We start from the raw sequence: 26,191 nt of genomic DNA, 5'->3' as shown, positions 1-26,191 counted from the left end.
GCCTTCTCTTATGACTCATTACCCCTGCCCAGACACAATCCTTATTCTCCTCAACAGCCATTCACTCTAGCAATCACTGCTAAGGATATCCTCAGCCATCCTATTAAAATGCGGGATGTGTGAAGAGGAGAGGGAGGTTAAGGGGTGTGTGATATAGGTAAGCTCTTGGGGCATCTTTAAGGTCAGATATAGGAGGGAGAAGCCTCTTTCCTCTGGAGCTAAGCTGCATGGGTGGAGCTGCCAACAGACAGACAGACAAGCACATGGATTATAGGACAGAGACAGAGACAGAGAGAGAAAGAGAGGAAAAATTCACAACAGCAGCAAGCAGAAAAACAAAGATCTTTGCTTTATGGAGATGTTCAAGACATTGAAAATGTGGGTCTCCTAAGAGACAGATGGCCCTGCAGGTATTACCAGGGATGCCAGGAATCAGCCTGAGCCACTGTTATTCAGTTAGATTTTTTTCCCCAGGTAGATTATTAAGTTCTGAGGACTATAACACAGAAAGAAAACTAAGTAAAGGGCACAAGACTTTGACAATTTCTTTCTGCTCAGGAAAGGGGAGACAGAGCAGGTCCACAGTATTAGGTAATGGTCCAGTGCACCTCCTTTGGGAAAGCCGTCCCCCATTCTCCAAGAAAGCAAAGATATTTTCACCCTTGCAATCAGGGTGGGAGAGAGAGCAGCAACTCACAGAGGGTGCACAGGGGGCAGCCACTTTGGGTGAATTCGGGGGAGAGAGGGTCATCCTCACGAGAACGGGCATCTCGTCGTCCGACATCGAGCTGGCTGGCTTGTCTCTGGCAGCAGTGATGTTGTTGGTGATGACCTGTGGGTTGGGCTCAGGCGAGAGAAGCTTGACAGGGACAGACACGGGCATGACGATAGGAAGGGGGTTTTCCACCTCAGGAGGGAGCTGCGACTGGGGCGGCGGCGGTGGCAGTGGTGGTGGTGGCTGCTGGGGTGGCGGAGGTGGCTGGAGTTGCAGAGCCTTCTCTCCTTCCTCCTACACAGACAATTAAAGCCTTTGATCCCTCATCCCAGAATAGCCCTCACCAGGGAATACGCTTCTCTTTCCTTTACAAAGTTTCAGGATGTTGGCTTCTACAGGCCTTCCCTTAACTTCTCTGAGACTAAGTATACTAATCTATAAAAGGAAGAGAGTAATCTTTGCTTCTACTACCACACAGGGAATTGGGAGGAGAGAATGAAGTGACGGTAAGGAAAGCCAGAAGCACTCTGAAGTTACAGGTGCCCAGTAAAGGCAAAGAAAACCAGCAAATATTCTTTTAAATGGTGTAGGTGAGAAATGGGGTGTGCTCTGTCATAAGAGAGCCACAGAATGTTATTATATTATATATATAGTATATGTGATATTACATAATATACACACACAGTATTATATACTATAACCTGTTTTAATTAGAATCCAGACAAAATACACACAAGCTTTAAAACCTACAGGAGACTGAATCAAATCTAATTTGTTTTCCAACTACCAGAAAGCACTTCCAGACCTTGGAGTACCCCAGGGTCCTCATTACAGACATCCCTCCTTCCTCTAATATAGATGTAGAAATACGTTGGTGAAGAGAGTTCTGGCTGAGAGAACCAGGGCTAAATCAGTTTTTACTGTATCAAGATGATTTTTTTTAACGCCTTGGATGAATCTTGTTTTAAACCTCATTCAATTCAAGAAACATTTTATTAAGTGCCTACTATGTGCCAGGCAGGAAAAATTTTATTAAGTGCCTACTATGTGCCGGGAAGAACCATTTTATTAAGTGCCTACTATGTGCCAGCCAGGACCATTTTATTAAGTACCTACTATGTCCCAGGTTTGGTACTAATTGCTGGGGATACAAATAAGAAAAAGAAAGATGGCTCCTGCCTTCAAGGGTTTTATAATCTAACCAGGGGCATGATGTGGTTCATACTCCTTTTTCTCTAGTCCTGGCCTATTATTACAATAATATAAGTAACACTGCCAGTTCATTTGGGAGCCATATTTGCAAGGCCAGTCAGTAGAGTGATAAACTCAAACCCCTAACGTCTGACACCCAAAGGCTTTGGGGGTCTTTAACTGACCCCCGAGGGCAAAGCTGAATTCTCAGAGACACAACACTCAATTTGAAAGGCAGCCAAGCACAGTAAGCAGCTCACATCAGCCTGGAAGGGAGGATGCTAAAGCATGCTTTGCCACCTCTGACCCCTTCCCTCCCCTCCATCTGTCCCTTACCTGCTTGAAGCTGGGGGAGGCTCTCATGCCCCCATGCGATCTCATATGGCCGTTCAGGGCAGGCAGACTCTTGAACTCCTTGAAGCAGATGGAACATGTCAACTTGTTCCTCACATCGAGCTGTTCCCCAAATATCCCTGTGGGCTGAGCGCTGCCCAGAGAGCAGATGGAGAGAGGGTAAGGACAGACAGAACACACAGGTACATTGTATAGGGAGGGTAAGATAACGACTAATAGAAAAATACTCTGGCCCCTTTTAAGCTTCCAATCAGACTGCTTGATTTTATCCCTAACCCCTACCCTGCAAGTACTATCCTATTTTACAGAAAGCAGACCTCCAGCACAGAAGGGTTCAGTTCTATTCACATGGGAATTACATAAACTCTGACATAGGTTGAAATGAAATATCACTATTAATCCCAGAGCTCTGCTGTTTAGGTTTTCCCAACCCAGTCTTCAGGGAACAGCTCTTCCTGCTTCCTGATGAGGACTCTGGCCTATAGCTGAATCTCCCTTCTCTAATTCCTTTGGCACTTTTTCCCTATAACATATATTTTCTACTGTGCTAGGCTTTAATCTTTCTGTGCATGTCTCTTCTCCCATGGTAGGCTGTAAGCTATTTCTAGGGAGAAATAATGTCTCCTTCTCCTTCTTTTGTGTGCCTCACTGTAACCAGTATATTAACAGGTGCTCAGTGAACGTTAGCTGATTCATGACTACCTAACTTTTAGAGTCAGGAAAATGTGGGTTTGCATCTTGCCTCAGATAACTTACTAGCTATGTGACCTCAGCCAAGACACTTAAATTTCTCTGACCCTTTTTACTCATCTATAAAATGAAAATAGTGGGACACATTGCTTTAAGGATCAAATGAAATAATTTATACGAGCCGCAATGAACTATATGAAGAGGAGCTATTTTTATTATTATGATTGTACAGACTATGTTTCCTATTCATCAAAAACTTCCTCATGAAGCTGACTGTCACTGAAGAAACAAATCATCTGTGACACCCTGGGCCTCTACCCTGCCCCTCCCCTGAAGTGTCTAATGTTCCCAGGGTGGAATTCTGAGCATTCACCTTACCTTGGATCAGGAGACAGTGGCTGGGCTCGGCCATCAGAGAGGTGCATCTTGGTTTTGAAGAGAGCAGTACAGAGAAAGAAGAGGGAAAAAGAGGATGATGGGGGGAGAGAGAAAGAGAGAATATGAATGTATGTTTATGAAAGAAAGGGAACCAGAGGCTTCCAGAGCACTGTTCCCAAACTGAGACTGCATCTCCCTTTTAGGATGCACACATTCCCCTGGTCTATACTCTCCCCCACCCCCTTCCCACAATTTCTAGTTCCAAACTTCCTAATTTGAATACCACTGCCCTTACCTTCAGGGCATTCTCTATGTAAAGATAAAACACTATTCATTAAGAGACTGATACTCCACATCTCTACCCAACCCCAAGCCCCAAACATCTTCCTACCTCTATTTAAGAAGCCAGGAAATATGGCATTAAATTGATAAGCCTGCCACAAATTATTTTGGGCCCAAAAATACAGAAGAATTTGAGGCGCAACAGATAGAATGTTGGGTCTGGAGTCAGGGAAAACCCAAGTTCAAATCTAGCCTCAGACACTCACTAGTGGAGTGACCCTGGACACTCAACCCTCTGTCTGCCTCACTTTCCTCAAATGTAAACTGGGGATAATGGTAGCACCTACCTCCCAGGGTTGTTGTGAGAATCAAATGAGATGATAATTATAAAGTATTTTGCATACAACAGGCACTATGCTGGCTATCATTATGAATAAAAAGTATTTTTGCACAATGCCATTTTTCAGTAACGTCTAACTCTCTGTGACCCCATTTGGGGTTTTCTTGGCAAAGATACTGGAGTAGTTTGTCATTTCCTTCTCTGGCTTACTTTACAGATGAGGAAAGTGAAGCAAACAGGTTAAGTGACTTGCCCAGGGTCACACAGCTAATAAATGTCTCAGGCCAGATTTGAACTCAGGAGTCTTCCTGACTCCAAGCCTAGCACTCTATACCCACTGTGCCACCTAAACACATAGTAAGTGTTATAAAAATACTTGTTCCCTTCCCCACTTCTAAATCCATCTTCTAACTGGACAAGGGCATGTTAGCTGCTGTTCATGTTTAAGCTCACAAAATCACAGAGAGGAGATTTAGAGCTAAAAGGGACCTTAAAAATCTTAATGGATCAAATGAGACAATAACTATAATGTGCTTAGCACAGTGCCTGGCTCATAGTAAGCAATATATAAATGTTAGTTATTACTATTATTATCACAAAAGTGCTTAGCACAGTGCCTGGCATATAGTAAGCACTATGTAAATGTTAGCTATCACCACCATCATAATGTCCAACCTTCTCATTTTACAGCTGTTGAAACTGGGAGAGTTAAGTGACTTGCCCAAGATCACCCAGCCAGTAAGTATCAGAAGCAGGATGTGAACCTATACCTGCCTGATTCCAGGGCCAGCACTCTCTGTTCATATCCTCTGACCATTTATCAACTGGGGAATGACTTGTATTCTTATAAATTTGACTTAATTCTCTATATATTTTAGAAGTGAGGCTCTTATCAGAGAGACTGATTGTAAAAATTCTTTCTAGTTTTCTGCTTCCCTCCTAATCTTGATTGCATTGGCTTTGTTAGTACAAAAACTTTTCAATTTAATGCGATCAAAATTATCCATTTTGTCTTTTCTAATGTTCTCTATCTCTTGTTGGGTCATGAATTCTTCTGTTCTCCATAAATCTGATAGGTAAATTACTCCCCTGCTCTCCCAGTCTGCTTACAGTATCAGCCTTTATATCTAAGTCATGAACCCATTTTGACTTCATTTTTGTATAGGGTGTGAGATTTTGATCTATGCCTAGTTTCTGCCATGCTCTTTTCCAGTTTTCCCAGCAGTTTTTGTCAAAGAGTGAGTTCTTATCCCAGAAACTGGGGTCTTTGGATTCATCAAATAGTAGATTACTACAGTCATTGACTACTGTGCCTTGCATGCCTAACCTATTCCACTGATCCACCACTCTATTTCTTAGCCAGTACCAAGCAGTTTTGATGACTGCTGCTTTATAATGAAATTTAAGATCTGGAATGGGCTAGGCCACCTTCTTCTGCATTTCTTTTCATTAGTTCCCTTGATATTCTGGACCTTTTGTTATTCCAAATTAATCTTAGTGTTTTTTCTAGCTCCGTAAAATAATTTTTTGGTAGTTTGATTGGTATGGCACTGAATAAGTAAATTAGCTTAGGCAGAATTGTCATTTTTATCATATTAGCTCGGCCTAATGAACAACTGATGTTTTTCCCATTATTTAGATCTGACTTTATTTGTGTGAAAAGTGTTTTGTAATTGTGTTTGTAGAGTTCCTGGGTTTGTTTCGGTAGGTAGAGTCCTAAATATTTTATAATGTCTACAGTAACTTTAAATGGAATTTCTCTTTCTACCTCTTGCTGTTGGGCTTTATTCGTAATATATAGAAATGCTGATGATTTATGTGGGTTTATTTTATAGCCTGCAACTTTGCTACAGTTGTTTATTATTTCAAGTAGTTTTTTACTTGATTCTCTAAGTATATCATCATGTCATCTGCAAAGAGTAATAGCTTTGTTTCTTCTTTGCCTATTCTAGCGCGCCTTCAATTTCTTTTTCTTCTCTTACTGCTAAAGCTAACGTTTCCAGTACAATATTGAAGAACAGTGGTGATAATGGACATCCTTGTTTCACCCCTGATCTTATTGGAAATGCTTCTAGCCTGTCCATGAGAAGGTATTTAGAAGTACAGGAAAGTTTAGGTGGGAGTTTGTCGGAGATGCTAGAGACTCAGAGCCCCTGAGAAGAGGCTGATGACTTATTCTATAGCCTGCAACTTGTTTCACCTCCTGATCTTATTGGAAATGCTTCTAGCTTATTCTCATTATATATGATGCTACTTAAGGAAGACTCCATTTCTTCCTATGCTCTCTAGTGTAATAGGAATGGGTGCTGTATTTTGTTAAAAGCCTTTTCTGCATCTATTGAGATAATCATGTGGTTTCTATTAGTTTTGTTGCTGATATGATCAATTATGCTGATAGTTTTCCTGCATTGATGGTATAAATCCTACCTGGTCATAGTGTATTATTCTTATGATAAGTTGCTGTAATCTATTTGCTAATATTTTATTTAAATTTTTTAATCTATATTCATTAAGGAAATTGGTCTATAATTTTCCTTCTCTGTTTTGACTCTTCCTGTTTTAGGTATGAGCACCATATCTGTATCATAAAAAGAATCAGTCTGGTCACCTATTTTCCCAAACAGTCTATATAATATTGGAATTGATTATTCTTTAAATGTTTGATAGAATTCGCTTGTAAATCCATCTGGCAGGGCCAGCACTCTCCACACTATACTATGCTGCCTTTCTCAGGAAGTGTCACACTGAAGAAAACCTAATCCCAGGGTCAGGTGTGGATCTAGGACAAATTGCTCGGGAGCCTATCCCATATCTCTGGCAGCCTCCCACCTCTCCATCTGATATTTCTCTCTCACTTCCTGATGCCCACCTCAACCCCACCTCCAGGGTCATAGGTTTCATCACCAAATAATATTTAAGTTCTACCTGCATTGTAGACCTGCCATTTCCTTCTCCAACTCATTTGACAGATAAGGAAACTGAGGCAAACAGGTTAAGTGACTTGCCCAGGGTCACACAACTAGTAAGTGTCTGAGGCCAGATTTGAATTCATGAAGATGAGTCTTCTTGATTCCAAGCACAGCCCTCTATCCACTGTGCCACCTAGACTAAGACCCCTTCCAGTACTAATCTGTGATCCTATAAATTGAACTGTATACCAACCACAAGCTGAGAAGCTACACACACACACACACACACACACACACACACACACACACACACACACACTAAAAAAAGCTCCACCTTGCCCCAACATATACCCTCTCCTTCCACCCCTACTCCCAATGTACACTCCCACCTGAGTAAAAGCTAAAGATTCATGAAGATACCTGGGACCACACAGAACCAGGAGACAGCTGCTGGTGCTGGGGTCCCTTGCTGTTGAGGTGAATCCCCACTTGTGGCAGGAGAGGCCGATGGGTCAGACTGCTGCCAACTGAGTTCATGTCCTCCATCCCTGGGTCAGACAGCCCCAGTCCACCATGGGAGCCCAGCATGGCCTGGGCTTGCCGGTCACTCTGGTAATTCTTCTGCTGGACATTTTCACGATGCTGCTGCTGCTGCTGCTGCTGTTGCTGCAAGAGACTCTGCTGGTAGAAGTGTCGGCTGTATTGTGGCTGAGGGTCCTGGTAGAAGTACTGGGGCACAGACCCCAACTGGATGAGCTGGACCGGGTGGGGAGCCTGCTCCTGGGGGTACTGATGGGGATCATGCACAGATTTGGGGCCAGGGTCCCTGTGATAGGAGGGGGGCTGGAGCTGCATCTGTTGCTGCTGTTGCTGCTGCTGCTGCTGTTGTAACTGGGACATCATGGGCTGTGTTGGATAATAATGAGGTAATTGTATAGAGCAGGGTCGCTGGGGCGCTGGGGGCAGCAGCTGCTGTGCCCTGTTCTGTTGCTGCTGCTGTTGCTGCTGCTGCTGCATATCTGGTATGGGCATGCGCTGTTGTCCTGATTGTGGCTGCTGCAGGTAGTAGTGGGCCTGCTGCATCTGTGGCAGCGGCTGGGGCAGCATCTGCTGGCCCTGCATGGGCTGGCTGCCCTGGGCGGGCATCTGGGCCATCTGCTGTTGGTAGTCATAGTACAGATGGGCTGGAGAGGGGTGCTGCCCACCCTGCATAGCTGGCTTGGGTGGACCATTGGCGAAACCAGAGTGGGCCTGATGGGGCATCTGCTGGTAGCGGGGAGGTATGGCGGGAGGTGCTGCCACCGCCTGAGGTTCGGAGGGCTTCTGAGACAGTAACTGGCGGAGGGCGCTGTCATTGGTACCATCCATCACTGATGACTGGCTGTGTAGCACCTGGGCCATGTTGTTGACCTGGATCCTTAGGTTCTGGTTGGCAAACACCTGGGTGAAAGAGTCTAACTTGTGGAGGACTCCGCTGGTGATCTTCTGGGCCCGGATGTCGTTGGACTGAGGATAGGCATATGGGTAGCCTTCAGCAGGTTCCACTTGAGCAGATGCCCCCCACATCACATTTGGGTTAGAGAGACTACCACGCAGCTGGATGTGGTTGTTTGGTCCAGCATGGCCTCCCCAACCCGTCTGCCTTGAGCTGTCCATCAAGCCAAGGTTCTTGGGACCAGTCGCCAGGCCCATGCTGTCGCGAGAGTCCTGGGGGAAGTGGGGAGAGAGAGGAGAGGCCTGGGAAGCTTCCATGCCACCCCCTGCTGACGCAGTACCCCCATAACTGTGATTGATCCCACTGCCCCCACTGAGAGCACTGTGCGGCGGCTGTTGGTAGTAAAGGTTCTCATTACCATGGATGTTATGATTAACTTTGTACATCTGCTGATCCCCCATGGCTCCCTACTTGGTCCTAAATACAGAGGCACCAAAACCATTAAAAATAAAGGGGACAGGGGAGAGAAGGGCAAGGAAAAAAGAATGAAACCCTGAGATAGGCTGAGAGTTGCCACTGCAGCTACTCGACAGCTGAGGAGTACATATACATGGCGGGAGCTGGGGGCTCCTTGTCAACCCGCGACACTGATGGCCAGTGCAGATGGCTTCACGTCTTCACGAGGGTCAGGGCACAGGCCAAAGGTTGAATGGTCAATGAGATGCAATTCACTCCTACAAGAAAAAAAAAGGAGAGGAGATGAAAATGCTTGTTTTGTCTTGGAAGGACACAGGTGCTATTCTAGGCAAGCCAATAAAAAGCACAACGAGCTTTTTAGTAATGACTAAATACAGGTACATCCCATTTCTCCTATGTCTGACTCTGCAACTTACTGTGTGACTTTGGGTGGGTCACCTGCCTTCTGGGGGCCTTAGTGTCTCCTCTTGTAAAATGAGGGGCATGTTGGGTTAAGCTGATCTCTAAGGTTCCTTCCAGTTACAACATTCTATGACCCTCTAAGCCACAGCATGGGATAGAAGAAAGAATATTGGCACACTGTAGTCACTAAGTCTTGCAGTCAAATCCTGCCTCTGACATGTAATGTCTAGGTGACCTTGAGCAAGTCACAAAATTTCCTCAGCTCCCTCACCTATAAAATGAAACAACTGGAGTAGCTGGACTCAGGATGCTGGGAGCTCTGCCTCTGATCCCTCCTATAAGACTCGAACACCTCTGTATGCTTATTTAGCAGGTCAGATCACCTGGAATGTGACTTGCTGATTCCTGTTACCATTTCAGTTGATTTGTTCATTCATTGACTTTTTGGGGGGAGGGAGGCAATTGGGGTTGAATGACTTGTCCAGGATCACACATCTAGTTGCAAGTGTAGGGAGCCAAATTTGAACTCAGGTCCTTCTGACAGGGTGAGTACTCTATCCACTGTGTCATGACTTCCATTGACTCTACCTAACTCCCAGATATCTCAAACCCACTATGTCCAAAAGTGAACTCATTATCTGTCCCCTAAAGCCCTTCCATTTCTCAGATCTCCCTAATATCCATTGAAGTCACCACCATTTTCCTCCTGTCCTGGGTCATCATCATTATCATCATCATCATCACCCCAGTGTCATCTCCTCACTTTCCCTCATCCCACAAATGCAATCAGTTTTGCTCACCATTTCTGCCTTCACAGCATCTCTCGCATCTGACTCTTCTCCACTAACATAGTTACAACCTCAGCTCAGGTCCTCATTACCTCTTACCTACATTACTGCTAAACAGACTCCTCCTAATTGGTTTCTCTGCTCAGGTTCCCCTCCACTCCCATCTATCCTATATGCTGCTAACAAGTTAATTTTTGTTAAGTAAAGATTTGACCACATGACTTCCCTACTCTTTCCTTCCTATTGTGCCTCTAAGATAAAATGGAAACTCCTCAGTTTAACATCCTGACCTCCGTCTAACTTTTCATACTAGCTGGACACTGCTCTCTCTCTCTGTCTCTCTCTCTGTGTCTCTGTCTCTCTCTCATGCTGTGACATGGCTAACCTGGTCTCCTCTCTGTTCTTCCTACACAACCCTCCGTGACTTTGCCCTAGCCTTACTCCATTCCTGAAATGCACTTCATCCTTGCCTCTGCCTCAGAGTCACTTCTTCCTTTAAGATGCAACTCAGGCATCATTTTTCTACAGGAGGCCTTTCCTGATCCTCCAATTGCTAGTGCCGTCTTTCCCATACTATCTTATAGTTAATGATTTTGTATATAAATGAAGTCTTCCTGATTTCAGGTCTGACATTGCGAAATGAATATATGAAACAATTATTAACTGGCTTCTGTTGAGAAGCCTAAGTAGATCAAGCTTTAGCCTCTGGATCTGGAAGACTTTGGTTCACTTCCCACAGATACACACTGGCTGCGAAACCTTGTATTACCAACTTAATCTCTCAGGGTTCCAGGCAACTCTCTAAAACCACAAATTGCAGAAAAAAGGCTAACCTTCATTGAAAGAGTGAATTTCCTCACCTGGAGGAATTCAGGTCTTCCTGACTCCAGGTCTGGCGCTCTACACTCTTATCCTCACATGGATATTTCACCCTGTATTAGTGACATCAGATCTCCAGTTCCTATCTCTATTTCTATGACACATTTATTTTGTTAATGCTTCTGAATTGTTATAGGTACATGATTATGTCTTGTCTTCTTAACTAGACTATAAAATCTTGAGGGAAGGATCCATAGCTTTGACTTCTTTCGCATCCCCCTAAGTACAGTACTGCAACTCTAGACCTTACGAGGCAAATATTTTGCTCACTTGACCACTTCTTCTAACTCACTCTCATCAACTCAGGAGCTCAGTGTCATTTAGCAAGAGTGAAGGATAAATTGATGGACAGCCAGGGTGCTGCAATGTAAGCCGTGAAACGTAAAAAATCTACAGAACTCTGGGTAGATTCTCTATGGTAGATCTATAGAAGAACATGGGCAAAGAAGGACACAGAATGCCAAGACATGGCTAGGCTGTGATCTGCACTGATGGATGGAATGTCTGTCCTTAAAAGATCATAGATCCATTGCAATTTTCGAGCATTATGATCTCAGAGCTGTGCCAAATATTACAAATAAATTCTTCCATATAACAAGCTATCATGGCCCCAGAGACCCCCTGGTGCCTCATAATGTTCAACTCAACCTGCCCATCACATTTACCTTGCCTTCCCTGGCAACCCATCTGTCTCACAGCATTATGTATTCCTCTTACGCATTTATCCTATTCTATTACGTATAGTGTTTTTCTCTTCACAAATCTTTGCTTCCTCATGGATTATCATGACCAAAGAACTCACTGCCTTTTGGTGAGGATCCTCTCTGTACTCAGTCCGGCAAGTACGGGGAAAGCAAGCACTGTCTGTGGCTGGGACTGTACCCAAAGCCTTTCCAACAGAAGAGAAGCGGCCAGAGTGGCATTCCTCTAGTGTAAACTTTGTGGGTCACCTCAACTCCAGGGTCAGGTGTTGGGAGCAAACTCCACACATTTCAAAGAATTATATAGAAGTGATGTAAAAAACAATATAAAAGATGACAGCAGAGAAATGTCTGACCAGAAAAAAAAAAAGGGGCCGATCAAACAGCAAGTTAAGCAATACTTATGGACATCGTCCATTGGTATCTATACAATGTTGGAAAAACTTTTTTTTTAATTTTAGCATTTTATTTTTTATTTTTCCCCAGTTACATGTAAAAACAATTTCCAACATTCATTTTTAAAACCTTGAGTTACTAATTCTCTCCCTTCCTCCCTCCCCACCCCCACTCAAAAGGCAAGCAGTTTGATATAGGTTATACATGTGTAGTCATGCAAAATATTTTCACATTACTCATGTTGTAAAAGAAAATATAGACCAAAAAAACCCCTCAAAAAATAAAGTGAAAGAAAAATATGCTTCAATCTGTACTCAGATACCATCTCTTCTTCCTCTGGGGATGGATAGCATTTTTCGTCTAAGTCTTTCAGAACTGTCTTAGATCACTGTATTGCTGACAATAGCCAACTCATTCACAGGTGATTACCTTACAATAGTTTTGGGGGGTTTTTTGCTGGTAAATTTTTTTTCTTTTTTTTTTAATATAAATTTATTTATTTTTAGTTTTCAACATTCACTTCCACAAATTTTTGAGTTCCAAATTTTCACCCCATCTCCTCCCTCCCCCCACCCCAAGATGGCATTCATTCTGAATATCCCTTCCCCTAGTCTGCCTTCTCTTCTATCTCTCTCTCCCCTTTTCTTATCCCCTTCCCCTTCTATTTTCCTGTAGGGCAGGATAGACTTCTGTACCCCATTTCCTATATTTCTTATTTCCCAGTAGCATGTGAAAATATTTTTTTTAAACATATGTTTTTAAAAGTTTAGGTTTCAAATTTTCTCTCTTCCTCCCTCCCCACCCACCCTCATTGAAAAGGCAAGCAACTCAATATAGGTTGTACATGTGCAGTTATGCAAAACACGTCCATAGTAGACATGTTGTAAAAAACTAACTCTATTTCCCTTAATCCTATCCCGCCCTCCTATTTATTCTATTCTTTCTTTTGACCCTGTCCCTCCTCAGAAGTAGGGTAAGACAGATTTCCATACCCAAATGAATGTGTATGTTATTGTTTCCTTAAGCCAAATCCTATGAGAATAAGATTCCCTCATTTCCTCTCACCTTCCCCCGTTTCCCCTCCACTGTAGGAGACTTTTCTTTTCTGGTCTTTTTTTTGTGAGATAATTTACCCCATTCTACCTCTCCCTTTCTTCTTCTCCAAGTATAATCCTCTCTCATCCCTTAATTTTATTCTCCAGATATGACCCCTTAATCTTCAACTCACCCTGTGCTCTCTATCTATCTATCTACATATACATACATATAATTTTTTCTCCTCCCACTACCCTAATACTGACAAAGGTCTCATGAGTTATAAATATCATCTTTCCATGCAGGAATGTAAACAGTTCAATCTTAATAAGTCTCTTATGATTTCTCTTTCCTGTTTACCTCTTCATGTTCCACTTGAGTCCTGTATTTGAAAGTCAAATTTTCTTTCAGCTCTGGTCTTTTCATCAGAATGCTTGAAAGTCCTCTATTTCACTGAATGACCATTTTTTCCCCTGAAGGATTATACTCAGTTTTGCTGGGTAGGTGATTCTTGGTTGTAATCCTATCTCCTTTGCCCTCTGAAATATTATATTCCATGCCCTGTGGTCCTTTAATGCAGAAACAGCTAAATCTTGTGTTATCCTGATTGTGTTTCCACAGTACTTGAATTGTTTCCTTCTGGCAGCTTGTAATATTTTCTCCTTGACCTGGGAACTCTGGAATTTGGCTATAATATTCCTAGGAGTTTTCCTTTGGGGATCTCTTTCAGGAGGAGATCTGGGATTCTTTCAATTTCTATTTTGCCCTCTGGTTCTATATATCAGGGCAGTTTTCCTTGATAATTTCTTGAAAGATGATGTCTAGGCTCTTTTTTTGATCATGGCTTTCAGATAGTCCAATAATTTTTAAATTCTCTCTCCTGGATCTATTTTCCAGGTCAGTTGTTTTTCCAATGAGATATTTCACATTGTTTTCTAATTTTTCATTCTTTTGGATTTGTTCTACTGTGTCTTGATTTCTCATAAAGTCACTATCTTCCAATTGCTCTATTCTAATTTTTAAGGAAGTATTTTCTTCAGTAAGCTTTTGGACTTCCTTTTCCATTTGGCCAATTTTGCTTTTTAGGGCATTCTCCTCATTGGCTTTTTGGACCTCTTTTGCCATTTGGGTTAGGCTTTTTTTAAGGTGTTATTTTCTTCAGTATTCTTTTGGGTCTCCTTTAGCAAGCTGTTGACTTGTTTTTCATGATTTTCTTGCATCACTCTCAGTTTTTCCTCTACTTCCCTTACTTGCTTCTCAAGATCCCTTTTGAGCTCTTCCAAGGCCTGGGACTGATTCATATTTTTCTTGGAGGCTTTGGATGTAGGAGCTTTGACTTTGTTGTCTTCTTCTGGTTGTATATTTTGATCTTCTTTTTCACCAAAGTAAGATAATATAGTTTGACTCTTTTTGCGCTGCTTGCTCATGATTCCAGCCAATTACTTGAGTTTTAAACTCTTTGTTAAGATAAGAGTCTGCTTCCAATGTAGAGAATGTACTGTCCCAAGCTTCAGGGGTTTGTGTAGCTGTTTTCAGAGACACTTGTAGGGACCTGTAAATTTTCAGTTCTTCCAAGGTGGTATGATAAGGAGCGAGGTGTTTACTCCTTTCCTGGCCTGTGCCTACAAGTACTCCTTTCTGTCCTGTAACTGTAAGGAAGGTTTTCTCTCCACAGCCACTACCAGATCCACCACGTCAGCGCTCCTCCTCACCCCAGCACTGCCGCCCAGAACTGTGACCCAGATCCAAATACGGGAAAAGCAAGAGATTCCTGCCTCAGCACTGGCAAAGAGATCCCTACAATCCCTCTCTGATCAGCCACTGGATTCCCCCTCAGTCTATGGGCCAGAAGGTCAGGAAGCAGCTGTGCCGCCGCCCCCCTCCCCCACATGCTCTTGGGGAATGGAGCTGAGACCCCGCCTTCCTCTCTCAGCACGGACAGAAACAGACTTTTCCCACTGACCTTCTAAGTTGTCTTTGGCATTGGTGGACTGAGGAGTCTGGAAGCCTCCACAGCTGCCAGCGATTCAGTCCTCTGAGGCCTGCTCCAGGTTTGCTGCGGCCTGCACGCCCACGCTGCTCTGCGCTGAGCTCCCAGCCTGGCGCGATACACCTTTCTGATCAATCATCCAGGTTGTCTTGGGCTGGAAATTTGTTTCACTCTGTCTTTTTGTGGGTTCTGCTGCTTCAGAATTTGTTTAGAGCCATTTTTAAGAGTATTTGGAGGGGTTTGGAGGAAAGCTCAAGCAAGTCACTGCTTTCACTCCACCATCTTGGCTCTGCCCCAATGTTGGAGAAAACTTGAAGGATTCCAGAATATTTGGTGGACCTCTTTGGCAGAATTATGGGAATTAATGAATCCACATGCACTTATTAAGAACCTACTATTTGCCAGCCATTGTATAGGCTCTGAGGATAAAGACAAAATTGAAACAGGCCCTGCCCTCAGGGAGCTTACAATCTAGCTGAGGAATATAAGATATATAAGGATAGAAAAAATTTAACAAATATAAGTATGGAAGAAAAACATAGACAAGAGATGCCCAGGATATGCAGGAAGAGATCAGTTATAATCTTCATTGTTAAAGGAAGTGCCCATCTGGATAAGATCACAGGTCCACTGTATGTAGTATACACATCTTTTCTCCCTCATTATACTATAAGGTACTAGAAGGCAGAAACCATGTGCATTTATCTGTGTATCTGACCCCCTAGTAAAGTTTGTAGCACATAGTAAAAGTTTAGCAAATGTTTGCTGAGTGAATGTTCTCCTATGCTGGCAAGGGAATTAAGAAACCAAGGAAGAAGCCTGTCAGAGAGGGGCATGGTTTTAAAAAAGCCAGAGAGGAAGTTCCTTTTGGCTTGTGCTACTGCAGGATTTGTTTGCTTACAATTCAGAAGGGGTTACACCCATCTCCCACCAGACCACCCCAACTTACTCAAAAGAGTAAAAAACAAAAAAGTTTTTCTCATTTCCTCTATGAACCTAAAAATATGCAGACACAGAGAGATTTCTAAGGTGATTATGGTTATCTAGCCAAAAAGCTCTGCTCTTGGGACTATGGAAAAATTTTATTCAAATTGCTCAAGTATCCCCTTATTTCCCTCCCCATCCAAGAAGAGGGGGGAAAGAGGCTGACCTAAGTGAGTTTTCCCAGCATGTTGGCAGATGCTCCATAGCCTCCATTAGTAATGTTGCTCTGGCTGTTGACTGGTCTTCTAATAAAGTCTTCGATGGATATTTTATAATCCTGTAATCTGATTAACATGAACATGTGTTGCCAATAAAACCGATTAGACACACCAGTCTCGGCCAAGCCTCAGCCAAAGCAATCTCCCTTCTCTCTTCTTCCTCTCTGGATCCATCTCAGCCCTCACGGAGCCATCACAGCTTCGGAGATGAGGCTAACAAGGCTTTTGATGGGGCTTTGGTGATGGCTCTCCCAGATATGAACTGGTTTTCAGGGCTACATTCTGGCAATCATCTGCATTTTCCTTTCCTTCCGGAGGCTGGCAAATCCCATCTCACCCCCAACTAAGTCTTCTTGACTCCACATCAAAGGCTCCCAGTTCCTTTAAATGATCTTCTTATGGCATGGCTTCTAATCAAACTAAATGTCCTTTTCCTATGAGCCTTAACTTTTCTTTGCCTCGGTTATAAGTAAAATAGGGTAATACTACCTGCACTAGCTAATTCATAGAAAGCTAGTCATAGCTGTGCCAGATCAAGTGAAAGAATTCATAGAACTATTTGTAGTTAAGAAGCCTTCTATATCAAGATCAGAGATCATTATCATAATCATCCTCAGTGGAACACTCTGAGGGCATTAATCTGGCTTCCTTCCTTCCATAAGGTAGGGAAAAAGAAAGCCATGTCACAGTTGGGCATCATTCATTCATGCAGGCAGGCAGGCACTGACAGAGCACCTACTTTACACTCAGCCCTAAAAGAGAGAGCTACAAGCCCAGACACACACATCAACTCTGTGTAAGCTCCCCAACCTCAAATCAGGACTGGTAGAGTCAAACTGGGCACAGATTTGGCTCTCTGCTCTGTTCTCATTACACGGTGGTAGGACAAGCTAATGGGTAGCAACATGAAAGACAAGGAACAGAGGCTGAGGGGCCTGATCAAAGAGACCTAGAATGGGAGTCCAGACCCAGGGTTCAAATTCTGACTCTTGATTCTTACTAGCTTTATTACTTTGGGAAAGTCAGTTTATCTCTCCAAGCCTCAGTATTCTCATTTTTTTTTTAAAGAAAAAAAAAGGAGGAAATCTTAATCTCTGCACTGCCCAGATTCTTAGGGGATTATTTTAAGGAAAGTGCTTGGTAAGCCTTAAACTGCTGTCATAAGCTATTATTATGAAAAAATAGCACATACACCCTGGTCTGGTCAGCCTAGTGTCAAATAAGAAGGACTGCCTAAAGAGGGGGAAATTGCAAATAAAAAAGAGAACGAGGTGGCCCACCTACCACAACCCCCTGAAACTCTAAGATTAAAGCTACTGGTCTGTGGCCTCCAGTAAATGAAGACAGGAAGCAAGGGGAAGGGGAGGAGCTGAGGGCCTACGTGACCGGGACAGGGAAGGCTCCTTCTCCCAGTGAGCTTAAAGGAGGGTCTCCTGGATATTAGTTGGAGACTTTAAAAAAAAAAAAGAGCTCCCCTGCTCTCCATAATTCAAACAGCTATGTCAGGGTAAGGCAGCTGGGATCCAGAGCTATCCAACGGCCCCCCTTCATCTTTTCTCTGGGGACAGCATCAGAAGGACTGAAGACCCTTCAGTTAGGTATAGTGGTTACATTTGTGGGTTCTGCTGGGGGAAAGGTTGCTATAGCAACATGATCCTGGATTCTGTGGAAGTTTAGGTGCCCGCCCCCCCCCAAGGGAAAGAAGGCCCTGAAGGGGAGGGAGGTCTGTCAAACAGCTCCATCCATCCCCACCCCACCATGAGTAAATTATTAATCTCATAAAATAACAAGTCATGCAAATGAGGCTAAGAAAATACCTTCAGGGTTTAGTTCCGCTTACTCAAAGTCCCACACCCAAGATCAGGGGAGCCCTCACAACCAAGAGAGAGTGTAGCATTGGGGCCCTTAGGGAGGGAGAAGCAGGGATAAAGGAGGGGCCCTTCCACAGGAGGAGGAGGAGGAATGGGGAAGGGGGAGAGGAGCAGAGCAGGAAAGGGAGGGGCTACCTTCTCCTCTGCCTCCCTTAAGAACAGGCCACTCACAGATGTGACTACAGCTGGCTCCCTCTCCCTCTAAACACATGCTCTACCTACAAATAAAGACTTGAATATCTGGTCAACGTGACTTAGAGGCAAGGGTCTTAATAGTAAAGTTCATGGTTTGGACTCAGGAAGGGAACCCTTAACTTTGCTCTGTTCTGGAGCCAAATTCAATTTAATAAATATCTTCTATGGGCCAAGCACTGGCGATACAAAGATAAAAAAGGAAAAACTCACAGCATAGTGGATCTAAAAGGGAAGTCAGACTGTATCTAATCTACCCTCTCACATCTTACAAATGATTAAACTGAAGCCCAAGAATGCTGTGCCCAATAAAATGCTTCTTACCTTAATACAGGTAAGAAGCATCACAGACAGGATTTGAACTTAAGTCCTGTGAATCCCAGAGTTAGTGTCCTTTCTATTTTGTTGCCTCCCATACAGGAAGGTGTACAACATGGCCACAAAGTAATACAAAATCATTTCAAAAGGGAGACAAAATGCTAGCAACTAAAGGGATCAGGAAAGGTTTTCGTGGGAGGCGGCACTATCACTGTGCCCATTTTGCATCTGAGGAAACTGAGGCAGAGAGAAGTGAAATGACTTACCCAGGTCACTTAAGTGTCTGAAGCCAGTTTTGAATTCAGGTTTTTCTGACTCTAGGCTCAGCACTCTATCCACTACCCCACTTTGATGACTCTGTGTGGAGTTATGATTATCAATGCAAACCATTTCTCCTAGAGAACAGATCAAAGTGCATTCTATAATCACAAGGCACTAAGCAAGGCCAACATTTTGTGCAAACATATTCCAATGGCCTTGGGTGCTGCCTCTGACTGTGCTTAATTTGATTCCTCTTGTCTCCCATCCCTATTCACCCAACGAATGGAGTACCCTGTTATGTGGGCAGTTAGGTGGCACAGTGGATAGAGTGCTGAGTTTGGAGTCAGAAAGACTCCTCTTCCTGAGTTCAAATCTGGCCTCAGACACTTACTAGCTATGTGGCCCTGGGTAAGTCACTTAACCCTGTTTGCCTCAGTTTCCTCATCTGTAAAATGAGCTGGAGAAGGAAATGGCAAATCACTGCAGTATCTTTGCCAAGAAAACCCAAAACGGGGTCACAAAGAATCAGACACAACTGAACAACCACCACCTTGTTATATGAATACTGAATAAATAGTGGGGCAAGTAAGATGAGCAAAACAGCCACATCCTTCCAGGAGTTCTAAGTACAGTGGAGTCACTTCATTCTCTGAAAGGGCGTGACTTTATTCAATCATTCTCCAATAGTAAGTATGTCCATTAAACCAAGCTCTCTCTGCCAAGCCTTCCCTGGCAGAATTATGAGATGCTAACATGACAGAGAGGGCAAATAAATGTATGGAGAGTGTAAGTTTGGGCCTGACCAATTAATTCAGGGATTAGTGCATAAGGCTAATAAGGCCAAGGTCATGTGTTCAAGGTCTTTCTGAATCAGTTAGATTTGAGCAAATAAAGCTTCTGTACTTGCCTGGTTCCTTTGGAGATACGAATCACTGGTCATCAAGAAGACTAAGCAAGAGGGGAGGGTGGGGAAGGCTCTCTACATCCCATCCAAAACAAATCAGAAAATACATCTTGTGAGGGAGAACTCAAATATTTACTGATATAATCTTGATAACTCATAGTTTGGTTATCCATTAGCTCAAGGACTGAGCCTTCAAAGAATGTGGGGTCTTGGGAGCCAGAAGACTTGGCTTATTACTTGTGTGACTCTGGGCAAGTGATTCCATTTCTCAAAATGCCAGTGTAAAAAATCTTAGAATGCTATTTAAGAAACAATAATAATAATTGAACGACAATGGAATTGGCTACCTGATGCCTGAGTGAGTTTCCTGTCACCAAACAGAAGTAATAAAAACTACCTATACAGGGACAGCTAGGTAGTGCAGTGGATAGAGCACGGGCCCTGTAGTCAGGAGTCCAAATGTGACCTCAGCCACTTACTAGCTGTGGGACCCTGGACAAGCCACTTAACTCCAACTGCCTCTAAAAAAACAAAAAACAAAACAAAAAACAACACCCTGCCTATACAACAAAGTACGGTTATAAGGAAAGTCACTTGGAATTGTAAAGAGCTACATGAATGAGTAGTTGCCACGACCTCTTCCCTACCTTTCCTACAGTTGAACCTACCACACCACAACCAGCCTCCCTCGTTGGCCAATGTACAGATGACCTCTGCACTTCTCCAGACAAGTGCTTATCCATCCTCTGCTGGAACATCTTTGGTGACAGGAAACTCACTCAGGCATCAGGTAGCCAGTCCCATTGTCATTCAATTATTACTATTGTTTCTTAACAGCATTCTAAGATTTTTTGCACAGTACTTTTAATATATTATCTCATTTGATCTTGACAAGAGTCCTGTGAGGTGGGTGCTATCATTATCCCTATTTGGCAAATGGGGAAACTAAATTAGGGAGCAGTTAAGAAGGGTCACAAAGATAGTAAGTGTCTAATGGAGGATTTGAACTCAGGTCTTCCTGACTCCAAGTCCAATACTCTACCTACTGTGACACCTGGCTACTTCTCATCGTTTTGAAATTCTACCTCTTGTTGGTTTGTTTGTTGTTGCTGTTGTGATTTTTTACATACATACGTATGTACGTACAGACACACATGTGTATATATGTGTGTGTAAACACAAAGGGAGGGAGGAAAGAGAGAGACAGAGAGAGGAGATGCCATATTCATCTCTCTGTAGCTTCCAAATACTGGTTGAAGTTCTACCCTCAAGAACAAAGCAGGGAAAAACTAAATCATCTTCCTCGTGATAATCCTTTAAATATTTGAAGACAGCAATCATGTAACCCTTAAATTTTCTCTTCTTCAAACTAAATACCTCTTAGTGCCTTCAAAACTTCCTCATATGATAAGGTTTCAATTCCACTCACCATCCTGGTGATCCTGCTCTGGACAAGCTCTGACTTGGCAAAGCTCCTACGAAAATGTGGTGCCCAGACCTGTATGAAATACTCCAGATGTGGGCTAATGTGCAGTGGAACTGTCACTGCTCTAATTCTGGGAACTAGACATTTTTATGAATAAGACTGCAATTACCGTTTGGTTTTTTTTATACATCCATCACACTGTTGACTCATATGAAGTTGGGAAACACGATAGTTTTCATGTGAAAATCCTCTCTCTCCCCCATACTGTAAGCTTAGGAAGTTGTTGTTTCTGAAGCAAAGACTAGGATTTTATCTTTAGGACTATTGTTCTATTTCACATTGTTAAGATGTGGGCCATGACATCATCTTGTCAAGATCTTGATTCCTGCTTCTATCATCTAACATAAATTTGTTCTGCCTCCCATCAGAGATTAGAGGAATTGACATGTCTTTATTTGGATGTCTGGAGAGACTGAAATGATGATCTGATGAAATTTCTGAACTACCTGTAGATTTCAATTATTCCAGGTCCTTAGCCATACCTCTACTACATGGGACATTTAAGAGTTGGTGGTGCCCAGGTGGAATTCACATTCTCCTTGTTCTTTAAAGTTGCATTAAGTTCCTTTTTTTTTTGGGGGGGGGGGCTAGGCAAGTGACTTGCGCAGGGTCACACAGCTAGTAAGTGTATGTGTCTGAGGCCAGATCTGAACTCAGGTCCTCCTGACTCCAGGGCTGGTGCTCTATCCACTGCAACACCTAGCTGCCCTGCAGTAAGTTCTTTTGAAAATGCTTGATTTCTAATCAACTGCATGTGTGTGTGTGTGTGTGTGTGTGTGTGTGTGTGTGTGTGTGTGTGTGTGTAAAATCTCTAATTAGAACTAGAGAGTCTTCCTCAAAGCTAAAGCAGATAGGAGGGAGATTTAAATATTTATAAATAGTTTTATTATATATGTGTGTGTGTGTGTGTGTGTGTGTGTGTGGTGTGTGTGTGTAGACACACACACACACGTAAATTTCCCCTCTCCATCTCCTACACTGCCATCATTATCAGGCAGGACATTATCACCTTTTTCCTCTCTATTGGCTCACTCTGCTGCCAGCCTCCTCTGTTTACTCAAATGTATTCTTTTAGATATACCTTTAATGCAGGTCTGATCATGTTACACATTCCCCACCCCTTACCCCCACTCTCTATCCCCAACCTTGTTCTGTGCTCAAAAACATTCACTAGTACCCCACTATCTCTAGCATAAAAACCAAATACCTCCACCTGGCATAAGCTGTTCTATACAATCCAGCTAGAATCCACCCCTCCAGTCTTACCACATATTACCTCCCTTCACAAACCCATGACCATGTCCTATGCTCTGTTTCACTATGCCTAAAAGTTGTCCTCCCCCAACCTCCACCTGTCATCTTGCTTACTAAGAGTCTACATTTACTTTTTGAAGCCCAGCTTGAATGTGACTTCCTTCACAAAGTCTTCTCTCAAAAATCCTTCTCTGGAAGTGGTTTCCTTCTCCTCTGAATTCCCCCAGTCCTTTACTGATGCCTGTTTTTCACATTCATCGATTATATCTTGCACTATGGTTCTTTGTCTATGTCTTGCATCTCCTCCACTGAAATCACCTATAAGATCAGAGATTTATAACTGAATGGGACATTTCAGGTCATCGAATCTAACTCTTTCATTTTAAAACAGAGGAAACTGAGACCCAGAGAGACCAAGGTCATTTAAAAGTATGTCATGAATTTCTACAAGTTACAGTTATCCCTTCCACATCACAACTTTTCCCATCTCAGTTTCAATATGTCATGGGTTAGCATAATAAATTAGATGAGAATTTTCTGGGAGTTTTGTGGAAGCTGCACGCAAAGGGCAGCAGACAACACAGAAAAAGTTTAGAAACTCAGAAATGCACAAAACATATGTATAGTATTGTATGACATCAACATATTTATCTCTCAATACCATAATAATTCAGACCTCTCTGACAAGAAAGTAGGGCCAAAAAATTTTACACAGATTTTCTAGATTTGGGGGGCATCGCAACCCTAAAGGTGGTGTGGATAACTGTACTTGTAATTTGGAGTAGTAGAATTTGAACCCATGTTGTCTGACTTTAAACTCTGTATTCTTTCCACTGTATCATGAGGAATAAGACCATATCTGTATCTATCTTTGTATCTCTCCAAGTGCAATGCTTTACATATACTAGAACACAGGAGCACAGAGATCATCTAGCTCAATCACTCAATTTTACAAATGAAAAAACTGAGGCTTTGAAATTTTTAAGTGACAAGTCCAAGGTCACAAAGAGTGGGAGTGTTCTCAGGAAATAACACTATTTTTAACTTCAGATTTGACCATAATTAGAAAAGTGAATCTGCTAAAAGGAGTAGGAGAGGAAGGGTTAGAAATTATAAGGCTAAGAGAAACGATTTCTACAAGGCCCAGTGCATTGTATTATTTGTACCACACTTCCAAGTCCATCAGTGCAGATGGGAATCAACCATAAATAACCCTTTCATATACATTCTTGCAGGTTTGAATGGAAAAATCAATGGGCCTCATAACAAACATCCCAACTCATTATAAGGCACAGTGCTACTCAGCCCACTTCATAGGTGGGAAGATAAGAGGTAGAGGCTAACAACGTGGCAGCTGACCTAGAAAAAGAATATCTGAATTTCCAGAAATCTCAAGTCAGTCTCTTTCCACTACACCCATCCTTTCAACACATTGATTTTTTTTTTACCACTGAACAATCTTGAAATAGGCCCTTTGCTATTGCACAGATGCTATGCCAGCTCTAAGCCAGCTACTTAAGTGGGCACCAACTTCTCAACACTTCCAGATAGGCTCTCAATTCTTAGCTGTCAACAGACAGGGGTATTCACACTTCTGAACCTAAAGGAATTTTTGATCAGCCAAGGCAACAAACCCTCTTATGAGGTATTTTTATGAATATATACTTTATGATTCCTTTTTTAGTGGATAACACCTGGAAATTAAGGGCCTATTCATCAATTATGGAATGGCTGAACAAATTATGAGATATTAATGTAATGGAACACAATAGTGCTACAAGAAATGATGAAAGGGAGGGGGTGAAGCGAAGATAGCAGAGTAAAGACAGGGACTAGCCTGAGCTCTCCCCCAAACCCCTCCAAATACCTTTAAAAAATGACTCTACACAAATTCTAGAGTAGCAGAACCCACAAATTTTCAGCCCAAGACAACCTGGAAGGTCGTCAGGAAAGGTCTGTTGCTCCAGGGTGAGACAGGAACGTAGTCCAGCATAGGCTGGGTCAGTGTAGAGCAGGGCCCAGCAAACTCAGAGCAGGTCTCAGGGTGACTAAATTACTGGCAGCAATGACAATTTCCAGACTTCTAATCCCATAGATGCCAAAGACAACTTAGGAGGTCAGCAGGAAAGGTCTGTTGGACCTGGATGAGAGAGGAGTGCAGTCTAGTGCAGCCCACACCAGCACAGCTCCAGCCCCAGCAAACCCGAAGCAGGCCTTGGGAGTGACTAAATCAGCAGCAGCAGGGGTTGCTTCCAGAACTCTCAGCCCACAGAGAGTAAGGAAGTCAAACAAGTGGTCAGAAGGAGATTATAGGGGTCTCTTTGCTATCACTGAGGCAGGACTCTGTTGCTTTGCCCTTATTTGGACTGGGGTCACAGTCCTAAGTGGCAGTCTCCCAGGGTAAGGAGAAGCACTAGCATAGCACAGCTTGAAGCCACAGTGGAAGGAGGAACACTTCTCATAGTTCCAAGGCAGAAAAGAGTGCTTATGGTTATTCACAGACCACAGCACAGGCCAGGAGAGGAGTAAACACCTCTCCTTTGATCATACCACCTTGAAGAACTGAAAACTTACAAGTCCCTAGAAGTATCTCTGAAAACAGCTGCACAAAACCCCTGAAGCTTGGAACAGTACACCCTCCACAATGAAAGTAGAGCCCTGCCTCAACAAAGAGTTAAAAAGTCAAGTAATAGGCTGGGAAAACGAGCAAACAACAGAAAAAAAAAACTCTGACTACAGAAAATTACTTTGGTGACAAGGAAGATCAAAACACACACTCAGAAAAAGACAACAAAGTCAAAGCTCCTACATCCAAAGCCTCCAAGAAAAATATGAATTGTTCTGAGGCCATGGAAGAATTTAGAAAAGATTTTGAAAAGCAAGTAAGGGAAACAGAGGAAAAACTGGGAAGAGAAAATAAGAGCGATGCAAGAAAATCATGAAAAATAAGTCAACAGCTTAGCTTGGTAAAGGAGACACAAAAATATACTGAAGAAAATAACACCTTAAAAAACAGACTAGACCAAATGGTAAAAGAGGTCCAAAAAGCCAATGAAGAGAAGAATACCTTAAAAAGCAGAATTAGCCAAATGGAAAAGGAGGTTCAGAAGCTCACTGAATAAAATAATTCCTTAAAAATCAGAATGGAGCAAAGGGAAACTAATGACTTTATGAGAAATCAAGAAATCATAAAACAAAATGAATGAAAAAATTGAAGACAATTTGAACTATCTCAATGGAAAAACACTGGCCTGGAAAACAGACCCAGGAGAGAGAATTTAAAAAGTGCTGGACTACCTGAAAGCCATGATCAAAAAAAGAGCCTAGACATCATCTTTCAAGAAATTATAAAGGAAAACTGCCCTGATATTCTAGAACCAGATGGTAAAATAGAAATTGAAAGAATCTACCAATCATCTCCTAAATGAGATCCCGAAATGAAAACTCCCAGGAATATTATAGCCAGATTCCAGAACTCCCTGATCAAGGAGAAAATACTGCAAGCAGCCAAAAAGAAACAATTCAGGTACCGTGGAATCACAATCAGGATAACATAAGATTTAGCAGCTTCTACAGTAAGGGATCGGAGGACTTGGAATATGATATTCCAGAGGGCAAAAGAGCTAGGATTACAACCAAGAATCACCTTCCCAGCAAAACTGAGTATAATCCATGAGGGGAAAAAATGTATATTCAATGAAATAGAGGACTTTCAAGCATTCCTGATGAAAAGACCAGAGC

At 42.7% G+C, this 26,191-nt stretch overlaps 1 protein-coding gene across 19 annotated transcripts in view; it reads right to left on the bottom strand.

The window, feature by feature from the left end:
- TRERF1 (transcriptional regulating factor 1) overlaps positions 1–26,191 on the bottom strand; it is a 323,931-nt gene that overhangs the window by 53,364 nt on the left and 244,376 nt on the right. For 15 of the 19 annotated variants that reach the window (XM_078155359.1, XM_078155357.1, XM_020976819.1 and 12 more), the window contains 4 exons: positions 7,280–9,028; positions 3,329–3,375; positions 2,243–2,393; positions 698–1,009 (listed from right to left, as the gene is read on the bottom strand). In XM_078155359.1, the coding sequence (XP_078011485.1) occupies positions 698–1,009; positions 2,243–2,393; positions 3,329–3,375; positions 7,280–8,755 (1,986 nt within the window). In that variant the 5' untranslated portion in view covers positions 8,756–9,028. The remainder of the gene's footprint in view (positions 1–697; positions 1,010–2,242; positions 2,394–3,328; positions 3,376–7,279; positions 9,029–26,191) is intronic. The other 4 variants (XM_020976830.2, XM_020976829.2, XM_020976831.2 and 1 more) reach the window with 2 other exon arrangements.

The sequence above is a fragment of the Phascolarctos cinereus genome, unplaced genomic scaffold, assembly GCF_003287225.1.
Source record: "Phascolarctos cinereus isolate Bilbo 61053 unplaced genomic scaffold, phaCin_HiC Scaffold_5;HRSCAF=322, whole genome shotgun sequence".
Taxonomy (NCBI): Eukaryota; Metazoa; Chordata; class Mammalia; order Diprotodontia; family Phascolarctidae; genus Phascolarctos; species Phascolarctos cinereus.
This window is presented reverse-complemented; position numbering and strand designations above follow the sequence as displayed.